The 17,364-nt window shown below is 52.8% G+C and overlaps 1 protein-coding gene across 1 annotated transcript in view; it reads right to left on the minus strand.

The window, feature by feature from the left end:
* The window catches only part of LOC144487444 (very long-chain specific acyl-CoA dehydrogenase, mitochondrial-like), a gene marked incomplete at its 5' end in the record, with an annotated part of 82,928 nt that extends 67,336 nt beyond the window's left edge, over window positions 1–15,592 (minus strand). The window contains one exon of the mRNA XM_078205520.1: window positions 15,523–15,592. Coding sequence (XP_078061646.1) covers window positions 15,523–15,592 — 70 coding nt within the window. The remainder of the gene's footprint in view (window positions 1–15,522) is intronic.
* Between the last annotated feature and the right edge of the window lie 1,772 nt (window positions 15,593–17,364).

Here is a 17,364-nt window from a genome sequence, read left to right on the forward strand (position 1 = left end):
CCTGCCCCGCCATTCAATAAGATCATGGCTGATCTGATAGTGGATCAGTTCCACTTTGGACAAGTTGGGCCGAAGGGCCTGTTTCCATGCTGTAAACCTCTGTGACTCCATGACAATAGACTTGCTCGCCTGGAGTGGAGCCCGGAAACAAGACACTGCTTACTCACGGAAAGCAGTCGGAAGCGGGTACCGAAATGGTGAACCGGTCCCCCCTGCTGATCCTGGGATGCACCAGCGTCCATTCAGAGAGCGGTTTTTCTGAACATTCCAGCTGTGGCCTCGCCCAGGCTCGAACAGACCAGCAGCGTGTGTTTACGGTCAAGATTAACAAAGGTGCGGTTGTGGAAGAATCTGGCCTTGGGCTTGCGTGTGGTGCTGCCATCAACAGCATTGCAAATTAATCCTCATTTTACCACGTTCAAGCATTTTAAACCAGATGAAGGGCAGCACGGTAATGACCCGTACGGTAATGACCCGCGCGGTAATGACCTGAGCAGTAAGGACCTGGGGACCCTCTTTAGTCTGACGGTGCGGAGAATGTGGACCTCACTAGCCACAGGGAGGTGGTTGGGTGAATAGCGTAGACGAGAGGAAGGCGACACGCCGTGTGGTATTAATCCAGAAACTCAGCTAATGTTCTGGGAACTGTAATGACTTCAATCAGGCCATCGAGGTTGGCCAATTGGAACATGAACTCTCTGATTACGGGGCCAATTGATGGGACAATCAGGGAGTCTTTTCCTTGTATTTAACTGGGACTGTCAGTTCCTCTGGCACTCCCAAGGGTAGACTGCTGACTGAGAGCACTCTGTGTACTGCTGTCGGAATTGGAAATAAAGGGATTTTGGTGAAGAGACTTTTGCCTCCGAAGACCCGGGTTCGAATCCAGCCACGGCAGACGGTGGAATTTGAATTCAATAAAAAAAAATCTGGAATTAAGAATCTACTGATGACCCATTGTCGAAAAAACCCATCTGGTTCACTTTGGGAAGGAAATCTGCCGTCCTTACCCGGTCTGGCCTACATGTGACTCCAGAGCCACAGCCAATGTGGTTGACTCTCAACTGCCCTCCAAGGGCAACGAGGGATGGGCAATAAATGTTGGCCCAGCCAGCGACGCCCATGTCCCAGGAATGAATTTAAAAAATGTATTGAAGGGAGATGCTGGATAAAAACATGAGGGAGAAAGGAATAGAATGATCTGGAATCATAGAATCCCTAGCCTGCAGAAGGAGGCCATTCAGCACCGACTCTCCAATAGAACATTTTAGCCAGTCCCACCCCTTGTCCTTTCCCCATAATCCACGTATTTACTCCACTAATCCCCTTAATCGACACATCTTTGGACACTAAGGGGCAATTTAGCATGGCCAATCCACCTAACCTGCACATCTTTGGACACTAAGGGGCAATTTAGCATGGCTAATCCACCTAACCCGCACATCTTTGGACACTAAGGGGCAATTTAGCACGGCCAATCCACCTAACCCGCACATCTTTGGACACTAAGGGGCAATTTAGAATGGCCAATCCACCTAACCCGCACATCTTTGGACACTAAGGGGCAATTTAGCACGGCCAATCCACCTAACCCGCACATCTTTGGACACTAAAGGGCAATTTAGCACGGCCAATCCCCCTAACCTGCACATCTTTGGACACTAAGGGGCAATTTAGCATGGCCAATCCCCCTAATATGCACATCTTTCAGACTGTTTGGCAAAAACCCAGAGCACCCGGAGGAAACCCACGCAGACACGGGGAGAACATGCAAACTCCACACAGTCACCCAAAGCTGGAATCGAACCCAGGTCCCTAGCGCTGTGAAGCAGCAGTGCTAAGCACTGTGCCACCTAATGCTGATAGGCCGAGATGGGGAGAGAGTGGGGGGAGGCTTTGCTTGGAGTCAGTTTAGCTGAGTTGGCTGGACGGCTGGTCTGTGATGCAGAGTGACACCAACAGTGCGGGTTCAATTTCCGTACTGGCTGAGGTTACTCAAGAAGCCCCTGGGAGAGGGGAGAGAGAGCAGCCGATGGTCATCTGGGACTGTGGCGACTTTACCTTCACTGTGAAAGACCAGCACGGATCAGATGGGCCGAATGGCCCGCTTCACCGCTATAAATAGAGTGTAATTAATGGTCACAAAGTTTCAACACCTCTGTCTTCACTTTCAGAAGTTGCCAACTAACACTCAAGGGGAAGAAGAGAGTTAGTGACTCAAGGACAGCTTCTTCCTTGCTGTCGTCCGACTTTTGAATGGATCTACCTTATATTAAGCTGATCTTTCTCTACACCAAAGAAGGCAAATGGCTTGTTGGCCTTCATTGCGAGAGGTTTCGAGTACAGGAGCAGGGATGTGTTGTTGCAATTACACAGGGCCTTGGTGAGGCCACACCTAGAGTATTGTGTGCAGTTTTGGTCTCCTTTTCTGAGGAAGGATGTTCTTGCTCTCGAGGGAGTGGAGCGAAGGTTTACCAGGCTGATTCCGGGGATGGTGGGACTGATGTATGAGGAGCGATTGACCAGGTTAGGATTGTTTTCACTGGAATTCAGACGAATGAGGGGGGAATCTCATAGAGACTTATAAAATTCTAACAGGACCAGACAGGGTGGATGCAGGGAGGATGTTCCCGATGGTGGGGGGAGTCCAGAACCAGGGGTCACAGTCTGAGGATTCAGGGTGGACCATTTAGGACGGAGGTGAGGAGACATTCCTTCACCCGGTGAGCCTGTGGAATTCATCACCACAGGAAGTAGCTGATGCCAAAACATTGAATGTATTCAAGAGGCGGCTGGATATAGCACTGGGGGGCGAACGGGATCAAAGGTTATGGGGAGAAAGCAGGATGAGGCTATTGAGTTGGACGATCAGCCATGATGGTGATGAATGGGGGAGCAGGTTCGAAGGGCCGAATGGCCTCCTCTTGCTCCTATCTTCTATGTTTCTACCCTAGCTATGACTGTAACACTACATTCTGCACCCTCTCCTTTCCTTCTCTATGAACAGTAAGAAGTCTCTCAACACCAGGTTAAAGTCCAACAGGCTTATTTGATAGCTCGAGCTTTCGGAGCGCTGCTCCTTCATCAGGTGAGTGGGAGTTCTGTTCACAAACAGGGCGTATATAGACACAAACTCAATTACAAGATAATGGTTGGAATGCGAGTCTTTACAGGTAATCAAGTCTTAAAGGTACAGACAATGTGAGTGGAGAGAGGGTTAAGCACAGGTTAAAGAGATGTGTATTGTCTCCAGACAGGACAGCCAGTGAGATTCTGCAAGTCCAGGAGGCAAGTCGTGGGGGTTACAGATAGTGTGACATGAACCCAAGATCTCGGGTGAGGCCGTCCTCATAGAAATCATAGAAATAGAATCATAGAAACCCTACAGTGCAGAAGGAGGCCATTCGGCCCATCGAGTCTGCACCGACCACTATCCCACCCAGGCCCTATCCCCACATATTTTACCTGCTAATCCCTCTAACCTACACATCCCAGGACTCTAAGGGGCAATTTTTTAACCTGGCCAATCAACCTAACCCGCACATCTTTGGACTGTGGGAGGAAACCGGAGCACCCGGAGGAAACCCACGCAGACACGAGGAGAATGTGCAAACTCCACACAGACAGTGACCCGAGCCGGGAATCGAACCCAGGATTCTGGAGCTGTGAAGCAGCAGTGCTAACCACTGTGCTACCGTGCCCCGGAACTTGGCGATCAGTCTCTGCTCGGCAATTCTGCGTTGTCGTGTGTCGTGAAGGCCGCACCTGGAAAGACTCGCATTCCAACCATTAACTTGTAAATTGAGTCTGTGTCTATCATACGCCGCGTTTGTGAACCCAACTCTCCACTCACCTGATGAAGGAGCAGCGCTCCGAAAGCTCGTGCTACCAAATAAACCTGCTGGACTTTAACCTGGTGTTGGGAGACTTCGTACTGTGCCCCACCCCAGGCCAACGCCGGCATCTCCACGTCATCTCTATGAACGGTATGCTTTGCCCGTACAGCGCGCAAGAAACAATACTTTTCACTGCATCCCAATGCACGTGACAATAATAAATCAAATGAAATTGAGATGGTCCAGTGTATTGGTCCTGCGAGCATTTCCAAGTATGGGAAGGGGGCGGGGAAAGGTCAGGAATTCACCGCGGAGTGCGTGGAATGACCTCACCATTCCAGGCAATGATTTACAGGCAGAAGCTTCGATGGTAAACACTGACATAACCAGAAACGGTGAAGTTCATCGCGTGCAAGATGGGTGTGTAATCAGCAAATGAACTTGGAACAGAGATAAGTGCGAGGGAGTGCACACTGGGAGGGACACGAGCAAAGGGCACAGACCGGGTGAAGAAGTGTATCTCGGGAAGGGGAGGGGGAGGGGGACAGAAGAATCTGGGGTCATAGATACACAAATCACTAGAAGTTGACGAGACAGGTTAAATATAACCTTAGATGAAACATAGAAACCCTACAGTGCAGAAGGAGGCCATTCGGCCCATCGAGTCTGCACCGACCACAATCCCACCCAGGCCCTACCCCCACATATTTTACCCGCTAATCCCTCTAACTACACATCTCAGGGACAATTTTTAACCTGGCCAATCAACCTAACCCACACATCTTTGGACTGTGGGAGGAAACCGGAGCACCCGGAGGAAACCCACGCAGACACGAGGAGAATGTGCAAACTCCACACAGACAGTGACCCGAGCTGGGAATCGAACCCGGGACCCTGGAGCTGTGAAGCAGCAGTGCTAACCACTGTGCTACCGTGCCGCCCTAGAGAGAGAATAAAAATCCAACCAGGCACCGGGATTCACTGCTCGAGAAACCGAGGATTAGACAGGGTGAACATAGAACAGTACAGCACAGAACAGGCCCTTCGGCCCACGATGTTGTGCCGAGCTTTATCTGAAACCAAGATCAAGCTATCCCACTCCCTATCATCCTGGTGTGCTCCATGTGCCTATCCAATAACCGCTTAAATGTTCCTAAAGTGTCTGACTCCACTATCACTGCAGGCAGTCCATTCCACACCCCAACCACTCTCTGCGTAAAGAACCTACCTCTGATATCCTTCCTGTATCTCCCACCACGAACCCTATAGTTATGGCCCCTTGTAATAGCTCCATCCACCCGAGGAAATAGTCTTTGAACGTTCACTCTATCTATCCCCTTCATCATTTTATACACCTCTATTAAGTCTCCCCTCAGCCTCCTCCGCTCCAGAGAGAACAGCCCGAGCTCCCTCAACCTTTCCTCATAAGACCTACCCTCCAAACCAGGCAGCATCCTGGTAAATCTCCTCTGCACTCTTTCCAGCGCTTCCACATCCTTCTTATTGTGAGGTGACCAGAACTGCACACAATATTCCAAATGTGGTCTCACCAAGGTCCTGTACAGTTGCAGCATAACCCCACGGCTCTTAAACTCCAACCCCCTGTTAATAAAAGCTAACACACTTATAGGCCTTCTTCACAGCTCTATCCACTTGAGTGGCAACCTTTAGAGATCAGTGGATGGGGACCCCAAGATCTCTCTGTTCCTCCACAGTCTTCAGAACCCTACCTTTGACCCTGTAATCCACATTTAAATTAGTCCTACCAAAATGAATCACCTCACATTTGGAGGTGGATTCAGAAAGAATGTTCCTGATGGTGGGGGAGTTCAGAACTAGGGGGTCACAGTTTGAGGATGAGGGGTAAACCTTTTGGGACTGGGGTGAGGAGAGATTTCTTCACCCAGAGGGTGGTGAATGTGTGGAATTCACTCCCACAGAAAGTAGTTGATGCCACAACGTTGTGTGGTTTCAGGAAGGAATTAGATATCGCTCTTGGGGCTAAAGGGATCGAGGGATATGGGGGGCGGGGGGGGGGGGCATAATGAATTTGGGTGGCACAGTGGTTAGCGCCGCTGCCTCACAGCGCCAGGGACCCAGGTTCGATTCCCGGCTTGGGTCACTGACTGTGTGGAGTTTGCACATTCTCCCCGTGTCTGCGTGGGTTTCCTCTCTCAGACCAAAGATGTGCAGATGAGTAAAGTAAAAGTAAAGTTTATTTATTAGTCACAAGTAAGGCTAACATTAACACTGCAATGAAGTAACTATGAAATTCCCCTAGTCGTCACACTCCGGCACCTGTTCGGGCCAATGCACCCTAACCACAGCACGTCTTTCAGACTGTGGGCGGAAACCGGAGCACCCGGAGGAAACCCACGCAGACACGGGGAGAACGTGCAAACTCCGCACAGACAGTGACCCCAAGCCAGGAATCGAACCCGGGCCCCTGGCGCTGTGAGGCAGCAGCGCTAACCAACGTGCCATTGTGCTGCCCTTAGGGTGAGGTGGATTGGCCATGATAAATTAGCGTGAGGGGGGACTCACTCGGGCTACGGGGATAGGGGCTTGGGTGGGATTGTGGCCGGTGCAGACTCGACGGGCTGAATGGCCTCCTTCTGCACTGTCGGGATTCTATGATTCTATGAATTTGATGATCAGCCAGGATCGTGGTGAGTGGCGGAGCAGGCTCGATGGGCCGAATGGCCCCCACTTGCTTCTAGTTCCAACGAACCACTCATTCACCTCGGTTCTGTACACTAACCATTCGCACCGATCGATTCTATGTTTAAAAAGCAGAAACGTGTTTCGAGCCTCGGTGAAACCACCAGAAGTTCAGTTCCTCATTTCACAAATTTGGACGTGATGGTCCCGTCAGAGGAGAGGGAGGAGGGGTAGGGGGGGGGGGGGGGGGGGAGTGGCGAAACGTTATTTCTTATAGAACAGTAGCTGTAAGGAGAGGTTTTCTTTCTCGGGGGGGGGGGGGGGGGGGGGGGAGTTTGAATAGACTGGCGTGAGAAAAATTATACCATCACCCCCCCGGGTAAAAAGGTTTCTCCTGAATTTGTTCTTGGGTTTGCTGGTGACCATCTCTGGCCACTGGTGCTGCCCCCAGCCCAAATCCCCCCACACCCAGCCCACCACCCTCCTGACATCACCCTGAACAGCCTGGCTCAAACGGTTTGGTTCCGGAGGGAATGCCAGAACTAGGAACCCAGAGAGCAGAAGGCACCGTCGCTATTGGCGGAAGCGATGGGAATGAAGCCTACCCAAGAGGTTGCAACCAGGTCACTCGAGGCTGGAGGAGGTTACAGAGATAGGGAGGGGGTGTAGGGGACTGCAGGAGGTTACAGAGATAGGGAGGGGGTGTTGGGGCTGGAGGAGGTTACAGAGATAGGGAGGGGGTGTAGGGGGCTGGAGGAGGTTACAGAGATAGGGAGGGGGTGTAGGGGGCTGGAGGAGGTTACAGAGATAGGGAGGGGGTGTAGGGGGCTGGAGGAGGTTACAGAGATAGGGAGGGGGTGTTGGGGCTGGAGGAGGTTACAGAGATAGGGAGGGGGTGCAGGGGGCTGGAGGAGGTTACAGAGATAGGGAGGGGTGTAGGGGGCTGGAAGAGGTTACAGAGATAGGGAGGGGGTGTAGGGGGCTGGAGGAGGTAACAGAGATAGGGAGAGGGTGTAGGGGACTGGAGGTGGTTACAGAGATAGGGAGGGGGTGGAGGGGGCTGGAGGAGGTTACAGAGATAGGGAGGGGGTGCAGGGGGCTGGAGGAGGTTACAGAGATAGGGAGGGGTGTCGGGGGCTGGAAGAGGTTACAGAGATAGGGAGGGGGTGTAGGGGGCTGGAGGAGGTAACAGAGATAGGGAGAGGGTGTAGGGGACTGGAGGTGGTTACAGAGATCGGGAGGGGGTGTAGGGGGCTGGAGGAGGTTACAGAGATAGGGAGGGGGTTTAGGGGGCTGGAGGTTACAGAGATAGGGAGGGGGTTTAGGGGGCTGGAGGTTACAGAGATAGGGAGGAGGTGTAGGGGGCTGGAGGAGGTAACAGAGATAGGGAGGGGGTAAAGGGGCTGGAGGAGGTTACAGAGATAGGGAGGGGGTATAGGGGGCTGGAAGAGGTTACAGAGATAGGGAGGGGGTGTAGGGGGCTGGAGGAGGTAACAGAGATAGGGAGAGGGTGTAGGGGATTGGAGGTGGTTACAGAGATCGGGAGGGGGTGTAGGGGGCTGGAGGAGGTTACAGAGATCGGGAGGGGGTGTAGGGGGCTGGAAGAGGTTACAGAGATAGGGAGGGGGTTTAGGGGGCTGGAGGTTACAGAGATAGGGAGGGGTTTAGGGGCTGGAGGACGTTACAGAGATAGGGAGGAGTGTAGGGGCTGGAGGAGGTTACAGACATAGGGAGGGGGCGTAGGGGCTGGAGGAGGTTACAGAGATAGGGAGGGGGTGGAGGGGGTTACAGAGATAGGGAGGGGGTGTAGGGGCTGGAAGAGGTTACAGAGATAGGGAAGGGTGAAGGGGGCTGGAGGAGGTTACAGAGATAGGGAGGGGGTGTAGGGGCTGGAGGAAGTTACAGAGATAGAGAGGAGTGTAGGGGCTGGAGGAGGTCACAGAGATAGGGAGGGGGCATAGGGGCTTGAGGAGGTTATAGAGCTAGGGAGAGGGTGTCGGGGCTCAAGGAGGTTACAGAGATAGGGAGAGGGTGTAGGGGCTGCAGGGGGTTACAGAGATAGGGAGGGGTGTAGGGGCTGGAGGAGGTTACAGAGATAGGGAGAGGGTGTAGGGGCTGGAGGAGGTTACAGAGATAGGAGAGGGTGTAGGGGCTCAAGGAGGTTACAGAGATAGGTACATAAGAACTCAGAGCAGGAGTAGGCCATTCGGCCCCTCGAGCCTGCTCCGCCATTCAATAAGATCATGGCTGATCTTTTCGTGGACTCAGCTCCACTTACCCGCCCGCTCACCATAGCCCTTAATTCCTTTACTGTTCAAAAATCTATCTATCCTTGCCTTAAAAACATTCAATGAGGTAGCCTCAACTGGGCAGGGAATTCCACAGATTCACAATCCTTTGTGTGAAGAAGTTCCTCCTCAACTCAGTCCTAAATCTGCTCCCCCTTATTTTGAGGCCGTGCCCCCTAGTTCTAGTTTCACCCGCCAGTGGAAACAACTTCCCCGCTTCTATCTTATCGATTCCCTTCATAATCCTATATGTTTCTATAAGATCTCCCCTCATTCTCCTGAATTCCGATGAGGGGAATGAAGCAAAGCAATGATTTTACCAGGAAGACGGCAAGTTTAAAAAGCTGGAGGAGGAGAGAGTGTGGACGAGTGAGCACAGGGGAATTGGTGACTGGAAACCAGTGCAGGTTTGGAAATGGGCAGCAGAGTTTTTTTTGATGATTGGGAGTTCAGGGAGAGCGGGAGGTGGGAGGGCAACCAGCAGAGCACTGGAATAGAGAGTGTTACGGCCCAAGTATGGGAGGACAGGATGGGTAATTGTATTGCTGAGTATTTCATCTCTTTTTTTAAAAATAGGAGGGCCATTCGAAGTGGACAGAGTGAGAGAGGCTGATCCGCCCACCGTTCCAGTTCACAGGGGTTACGCTGACATCACTAATTATAGCTCTTGCTTCAACCACACTCCGGAGCGCACGCAGTAGGAGAGGGTTCACACAGAGGGTAACCCAGAATCATGACCAACCTGATAAACAGCACAACACAGGACTGGATAAAGACACCCCCAGCCCCGACTGCAGCCCTTTGGGAAGTCACTTCCTGCATGGTAAAATCATTCCTGAACTTTTAACATCCATTAGGCAAGTGGGATCTTCGATGCACAGCTGGAGGTCACAGAATAGCCCAATCATAGAATCCCTACAGTGCAGATTGAGACCATTCGGCCCATTGGACCTTTACCTACAACAATCCCACCCAGGCCCCTATCTCCACGTATTTATGTACGCTTATGCCCGAACCTGCACATCTTTGGACACTAAGGGGCAATTTAGCATGGCCAATCCACCTAACCTACACATCTTTGGACGCTAAGGGGCAATTCAGCATGGCCAATCCACCTAACCCACACATCTTTGGACACTAAGGGGCAATTCAGCATGGCCAATCCACCTAACCTACACATCTTTGGACGCTAAGGGGCAATTTAGCATGGCCAATCCACCTAACCTACACATCTTTGGACGCTAAGGGGCAATTTAGCATGGCCAATCCACCTAACCCACACATCTTTGGACACTAAGGGGCAATTCAGCATGGCCAATCCACCCAACCTACACATCTTTGGACGCTAAGGGGCAATTTAGCATGGCCAATCCACCTAACCCACACATCTTTGGATGCTAAGGGGCAATTTAGCATGGCCAATCCCCCTAACCTACACATCTTTGGACGCTAAGGGGCAATTTAGCGTGGCCAATCCACCTAACCTACACATCTTTAGACACTAAGGGGCAATTTAGCATGGCCAATCCACCTAACCTGCGCATCTTTGGACACTAAGGGGCAATTTAGCATGGCCAATCCACCTAACCAGCACATCTTTGGACACTAAGGGGCAATTTAGCATGGCCAATCCACCTAACCTACTCATCTTTGGAGTGTGGGAGGAAACCCACGCAGACACGGGGAGAACGTGCAGACTCCGCACAGACAGTGAGCCGAGGCCGGAATTGAACCCGGGTCCCTGGCAGCTGCGCTAACCCACTGTGCCACCCACACCAAACGGGCACCAATTTGCGAATTCCGGGTACAAAGCACAACAAATAAAAGGCCGATTGGCAAGAGGAGGAGTTCCTGTTTGACGGACAGAAATGCAGCAGATAATTCGTGCCGAGTAAACCCCCAAATAGTGCAACGGGATGATGCAGAAAAAACCCTCCCCCTTGCTGTGGGTGTTGGGGGGTTAGCGGCGGTGGCGGGGGCGAAACGGGCTTGAGGGGGCGAATGGCCTACTCCTGTTCCCATGTCCCAATGGGATTGTCTTCAGGAGAGGAGGTAACGACACTTTGCTTATTTTAGAACGCGCCCTCGTACCGTAACCCATCACTCCATCGCTGCGGGGGGGACTTCTCCGGCCGGGAGGCACGAGTGCAGACCGTTTAGCAGGCTCCCCCCCACTGACCCCCGCCACCCCCCCCCACCCCCCGCCCCACCCCAGACATCTCCACCACCCCTCCTCCCCCCGGAGTTCCGCCGCCAGAAATCGGCACAGAGCTGTGTAAGTTATTCATTTTAATATATTTCACATAGTGTCAGGGGGACTCTTGGAGGGGGAATGGGGGGTGGGGAGAGAGAGAGACAGAGAGAGAGAGAGAGAGAGCTGTGGGGGTGGGGGTCCCCGCTGCCACTCTGCGCTCGGGCTTGGTGACAGAGGGCGGGAGGCCGGCAACCCTCTCCCCGTCCCCCCCTCCCTCTCCCCCCCCCTCCTCTCCCCGTCCCCCCCTCCCTCTCCCCGTCCCCCCCCTCTCCCCATCCCCCCCTCCCTCTCCCCATCCCCCCCTCCCTCTCCCCGTCCCCCCTCCCTCTCCCCGTCCCCCCCTCCCTCTCCCCGTCCCCCCCTCCCTCTCCCCGTCCCCCCCTCCCTCTCCCCGTCCCCCCTCCCTCTCCCCGTCCCCCCCTCCCTCTCCCGTCCCCCCCCTCCCTCTCCCCGTCCCCCCCCCTCCCTCTCCCCGTCCTCCCTCCCTCTCATTCCCTCACCATCTTCCCCTCTCTCGTTGCCTCCCTCTTTTCCCTTTCTTCCCTCCTCTCTGCCTTTCCCTCCTTTTCCCCCTCCTCCCTCCCTTCACCTCTCCCTCTTCTTCCCCACCCTCCTCTCTCCTCCCCCTCCTGCCCCCCACCCTCCTCCCTCTTCTTCCCCGCCCTCCTCTCCCTTGCCCCCTCCACCTCCCCCCGCCCTCCTCCCTCCCGCCCCCCTCTCCCTCCCCCGCCCTCCTCTCCCTCCCCCGCCCCTCCCTCCTCTCCTCCGCCCCTCCCTCCCTCAGATTGTAGTTGCTGTAACCTCTCCCCTACGTTCCAGGAACTCGATCGATTCCACACCACGTTTGAGAGCAGCACTGACCTCTCACCCAGATAACCCGACACAACAGGAAGCTGATCGGCGACACACAGCCAAGGACAAAGCAAACTGGCAGGGAGTTCATGTCGGACCCACGAACCGGGGCACACTGCCCACTCAGACTCTCAGGGTCATTCCCAATCGCCCATGCACCTGCCTGTATCACATTAGCCTGAAAGACTTCTCCCGCCTACAGATATTACAACAGTGTGCATTCATATAGCGCCTTTAACAAAGTAAAATTTCCCATGGCAACTGACAGAAATGTACAATAAAATTTATTTATTAGTCACAAGTGAGCTTACGTTAACACCGCAATGAAGTTACTGTGAGAATCCCCTAGTCGCCACTCTCCGGCGCCTGTTCGGGTAACATAGAACAGTACAGCACAGAACAGGCCCTTCGGCCCACGATGTTGTGCCGAGCTTTATCTGAAACCAAGATCAAGCTATCCCACTCCCTATCATCCTGGTGTGCTCCATGTGCCTATCCAATAACCGCCTAAATGTTCCTAAAGTGTCTGACTCCACTATCACTGCAGGCAGTCCATCCCACACCCCAACCACTCTCTGCGTAAAGAACCTACCTCTGATATCCTTCCTGTATCTCCCACCACGAACCCTATAGTTATGTCCCCTTGTAATAGCTCCATCCAACACTGAGGGAGAATTTAGCACGGCCCAATGCACCCTAACCAGCAGGTCTTTCAGACTGTGGGAGGAAACCGGAGCACCCGGAGGAAACCCACGCAGACACGGGGAGAACGTGCAGACTCCACACGGACCCCAAGCCGGGAATCGAACCCGGGTCCCTGGCGCTGTGAGGCAGCGGCGCTAACCCGCTGTGCCACCCACAAACGGTGCACAAAATGTTCTATGACTGTACTTACAACCCTCCCAGAGATCTGTGCTCTTCCAAACCTCGTACATCCCTCTGCTTCAACGACAAGAGGGCGAAGGTTAAAGGTGAGGGGGGGGGGGTTGGCAGGGTTAGGGGAGACGGGCAGGGGAAGTTTTTCACACAAGAGGGTGGTGGGTGCCTGGAACCGCACCGCCCAGTGGAGGGGGCGGAAGCTGGCAGATCAGCAACGCTCAAGGTGCATTGTGACAGACATGTGAACGGGGAGGCGGACGGGGGGATAGAAGCAGCGTGAGGGGACAGGCCTGGTGGGCCGAAGGGCCTGTTCCTGTTCCGTACTGTTCTCCAATCGCTGGCGGCCATAGCTGACTGGATCCCTAAGCTCCGGAATCCCGTTCCGAAACTCTCTCTCCCACTGAGCCACCCCGGGGTTGTTCTCCTTGGAGCAGAGAAGGCCGAGGTACCGGGTCGGGGGGGGGGTGGGACTGAAAGTTCAAATCTGAGGGACACAGATAGGGTGGATAGGAAGGAACCTTTCCCCTTTAGCAAAGGGGGTCAGTAGCCAGGGGGGCAGAGATTTAAGGTGTGGGGCAGGAAATTTGATTTGTCATAGGTATTAGTACACAGTGAAGAGTATTAGAGATTAGAGGGATTAGCGGGTAAAATATGTAGGGATATGGGGGTAGGGCCTGGGTGGGATTGTAGTCGGTGCAGACTCGATGGGCCAAATGGCCTCTTTCTGTACTGTAGGGTTTCTATGATATTGCTTCTTGCGCGCTATACAAAGCATACCATTCATAGAGTACATAGATTTGATTTATTATTGTCACATGTACTGGGATACGGTGAAAAGTATTGTTTCTTGCGCGCTATACAAAGCATACCGTTCATAGAGTACATAGATTTGATTTATTATTGTCACATGTACTGGGATACAGTGAAAAGTATTGTTTCTTGCGCGCTACGCAAATCATACCGTTCATAGAGAAGGAAAGGAGAGAGTGCAGAATGTAGTGTTACAGCCATAGCTAGGGTGTAGAGAAAGATCAACTCAATGCAAGGTAGGTCCATTCAAAAGTCTGACGGCAGCAGGGAAGAAGCTGTTCTTGAGTCGGTTGGTCCGTGACCTCAGACTTTTGTATCTTTTTCCCGAGGGAAGAAGGTGGAAGAGAGAATGTCCGGGGGCGCGTGTGGGGTCCTTGATTATGCTGGCTGCTTTTTCCCGAGGCAGCGGGAAGTGTAGACAGAGTCAATGGACGGAGTTTTCGAGGGGATTTGAGGGGAAACTTTTTCACCCAGAGGATGGTGGGAGTCTGGAACTCGCTGCCTGGAAGGGGAGGTAGAGGAGGGAACCCTCACAACATCGAAGAAGCTTTTAGAGGAGCGCTTGAAAGGCCGGAGCTCACAAGGCTAAAGACCAAGTGCTGGAAAATGGGATTAGAATAGATCGGGTGCTTGATGGCTAGCACGGAGACATTGGGCCGAAGGGCCTCTTTTCGTGCTGCAAAACTCTACATCCTTTATAACCAACCAAGCTTCAGTCACCTGTCCCAATGCTTCCTCACGTAACCCGGTGTCCAATTTGATCCGGTTGTTCCCCTGCGGAGAGCCTTGTGGACGTTTCACGGAGTTAGGGGCGATATACAAAATCCCCATCCCCTGGGCGACACGGTAGCACAGTGGTTAGCACTGCTGCCTCACAGCTCCAGGGACCCGGGTTCGATTCCGGCCTCGGGTCACTGTCTGTGTGGAGTTTGCACGTTCTCCCCGTGTCTGCATGGGTTTCCTCCAGGTGCTCCGGCTTCCTCCCACAGTCCAAAGATGTGTAGGTTAGGTGGATTGGCCATGCTAAATTGCCCCTTCATGTCCAAAGATGTGTGGGTTAGGGGGATTGGCCATGCTAAATTGCCCCTTAGTGTCCAAAGATGTGCGGGTTAGGGGGATTGGCCATGCTAAATTGCCCCTTAGTGTCCAAAGATGTGCAGGTTAGGTGGATTGGCCATGCTAAATTGCCCCTTAGTGTCCAAAGATGTGTAGGTTGGATAGATTGGCCATGCTAAATTGTCCCTTAGTGTCCAAAGATGTGCGGGTTAGGTGGATTGGCCATGCTAAATTGCCCCATAGTGTCAGAGGGATTAGCAGGTTAATGTGTGGGGTGACGGAAATCATAGAAACCCTACAGTACAGAAAGAGGCCATTCGGCCCATCGATTCTGCACCGACCACAATCCCACCCAGGCCCTACCCCCATATCCCTACATATTTACCCACTAATCCCTCTAACCTACGCATCTCAGGACACTAAGGGCAATTTTTAGCATGGCCAATCAACCTAACCCGCACATCTTTGGACTGTGGGAGGAAACCGGAGCACCCGGAGGAAACCCACGCAGACTCGAGGAGAATGTGCAAACTCCACACAGACAGTGACCCGAGCCGGGAATCGAACCCAGGTCCCTGGAGCTGTGAAGCAGCAGTGCTAACCCACTGTGCTACCGTGCCGCCCAAAGGGCGGAGATAGGGCCTGGGTGGGATTGTGATCGGTCCAGACTCAATGGGCCGAATGGCCTCCTTCTGCACTGTAGGGATTCTACGATCCCCTTTTTGGAGCGTCAGACTATCAATGTTTGTGTTTTTGTTAAAAAACTAGCCGAGAAGCACGTTGAGTTTGTTTAAGAGGCTCAGGTAATTGAGACCCACCCACACTCCTCCTCTGCGCCGTGTTCATAAAGATATCCCTCATTCAGTGACAGGATAGTCCCTCTTACCTGTGTGGCCTGTGTGGAATAGGGGTGTACATCATGGATCACAGCGCTGTGAGCCACAGTGCGCCAAACCCTGAGAGAAACACAGGACAGAATAATCAAAACAAGCCAGACCATGGCCTGGTGGCATTATTCACAAACTCGGCTAACGTTCTGGGGGACCCCGGGTTCGAATCCCGCCATGGCAGGTGGTGGAATTTGAATTCAATTTAAAAAATCTGGAATTAAGGATCTACTGATGACCCGATTGTCGGAAAAACCCATCTGGTTCCTTTAGGGAAGGAAATCTGCCGTCCTTACCCCGGTCTGGCCTACATGTGACTCCAGAGCCACAGCCAATGGGGTTGACTCTCAACTGCCCTCCAAAGGCAACTAGGGATGGGCAATAAATGGCCAGCCAGCGACGCCCAAGTCCCACGAATTAATTACACTGGCTGGAGATCCAAAAAACTGGCAACTCCCCCCCCCCCCTCCCCTCCCACCCAAAACCTGCCTCTCAGAAAGGGGTGACCTTATAGCGGTCTATAAAATAATGAGGGGCACAGATCAGCTAGATAGTCAATATCTAGCGGCACAGTAGCACAGTGGTTAGCACTGCTGCTTCACAGCTCCAGGGACCTGGGTTCGATTCCTGGCTTGGGTCACTGTCTGTGCGGAGTTTGCACATTCTCCTCGTGTCTGCGTGGGTTTCCTCCGGTTGCTCCGGTTTCCTCCCACAGTCCAAAGATGTGCGGGTTAAGTTGATTGGCCAAGTTAAATTGCCCCTTAGTGTCCCGGGATGCGTAGATTGGAGGGATTAGTGGGTAAATATGTAGGGATATGGGGATAGGGCCTGGGTGGGATTGTGGTCGGTGCAGACTCGATGGGCCGAATGACCTCTTTCTGCACTGTAGGGGTTCTATGGTTCTATCTTTTCCCAAAGGTAGGGGAGTCTAAACCTCGAGGGCATAGGTTTAAGGTGAGAGGGGAGAGATACAAAAGGGTCCAGAGGGGCAATTTTTTCACACAGAGGGTGGTGAGTGTCTGGAACGAGCTGCCAGAGGCAGTAGTAGAGGTGGGTACAATTTTGTCTTTTAAAAAGCATTTAGACCAGTGGTTCCCAAAGGGTGCGGCGCGCCACACTGGTGCGGCGAGAGAGGATGGCAAGTGTGGCGGGAGGATTCAAGGACAATCAAAAGAAACATTTAAACGTGGTTTAAACAAGCATTGTTTTATACTTTTTGGTTGTACCATGATCGTATTGTAAAGTAGTTGTGTTCTATGTTATGCATCAAACACTGCTCGGAGTTGCTTTCTTTTTGTTTTTGAATGTATTTCTTATCAATAAAACATTCGGTGTGGCGCCAGCAAATTTTTATTCCGAAAGTGCGGCCCAGTGAAAAAAGTTTGGGAACCACTGAGTTAGTTACATGGGTACAGAGGGATATGGGCCAAAGGCGGGCACTTGGGACTAGCTCAGTTGTTACAAAAAGGGGGCAGCAGGGACAAGTTGGGCCGAAGGGCCTGTTTCCATGCTGTAAACCTCTATGGCTGCTTCTGGCACACTGCTGGGTGTGGAAGGCGGTTCAAAGGGGTGGGGGTGTGCTATACAGGGGACACAGCAGCCACACAGATCAAATGCTGGCAGTTTTACACCTGCTAAATTTGGAATATTGTGTGCAGTTCTGGTCACCTCACTATAAGAAGGATGTGGAAGCGCTGGAAAGAGTGCAGAGGAGATTTACCAGGATGCTGCCTGGTTTGGAGGGTAGGTCTTATGAGGAAAGGTTGAGGGAGCTCGGGCTGTTCTCTCTGGAGCGGAGGAGGCTGAGGGGAGACTTAATAGAGGTTTATAAAATGATGAAG

Source organism: Mustelus asterias, unplaced genomic scaffold (genome assembly GCF_964213995.1).
Source record: "Mustelus asterias unplaced genomic scaffold, sMusAst1.hap1.1 HAP1_SCAFFOLD_794, whole genome shotgun sequence".
Taxonomy (NCBI): domain Eukaryota; kingdom Metazoa; phylum Chordata; class Chondrichthyes; order Carcharhiniformes; family Triakidae; genus Mustelus; species Mustelus asterias.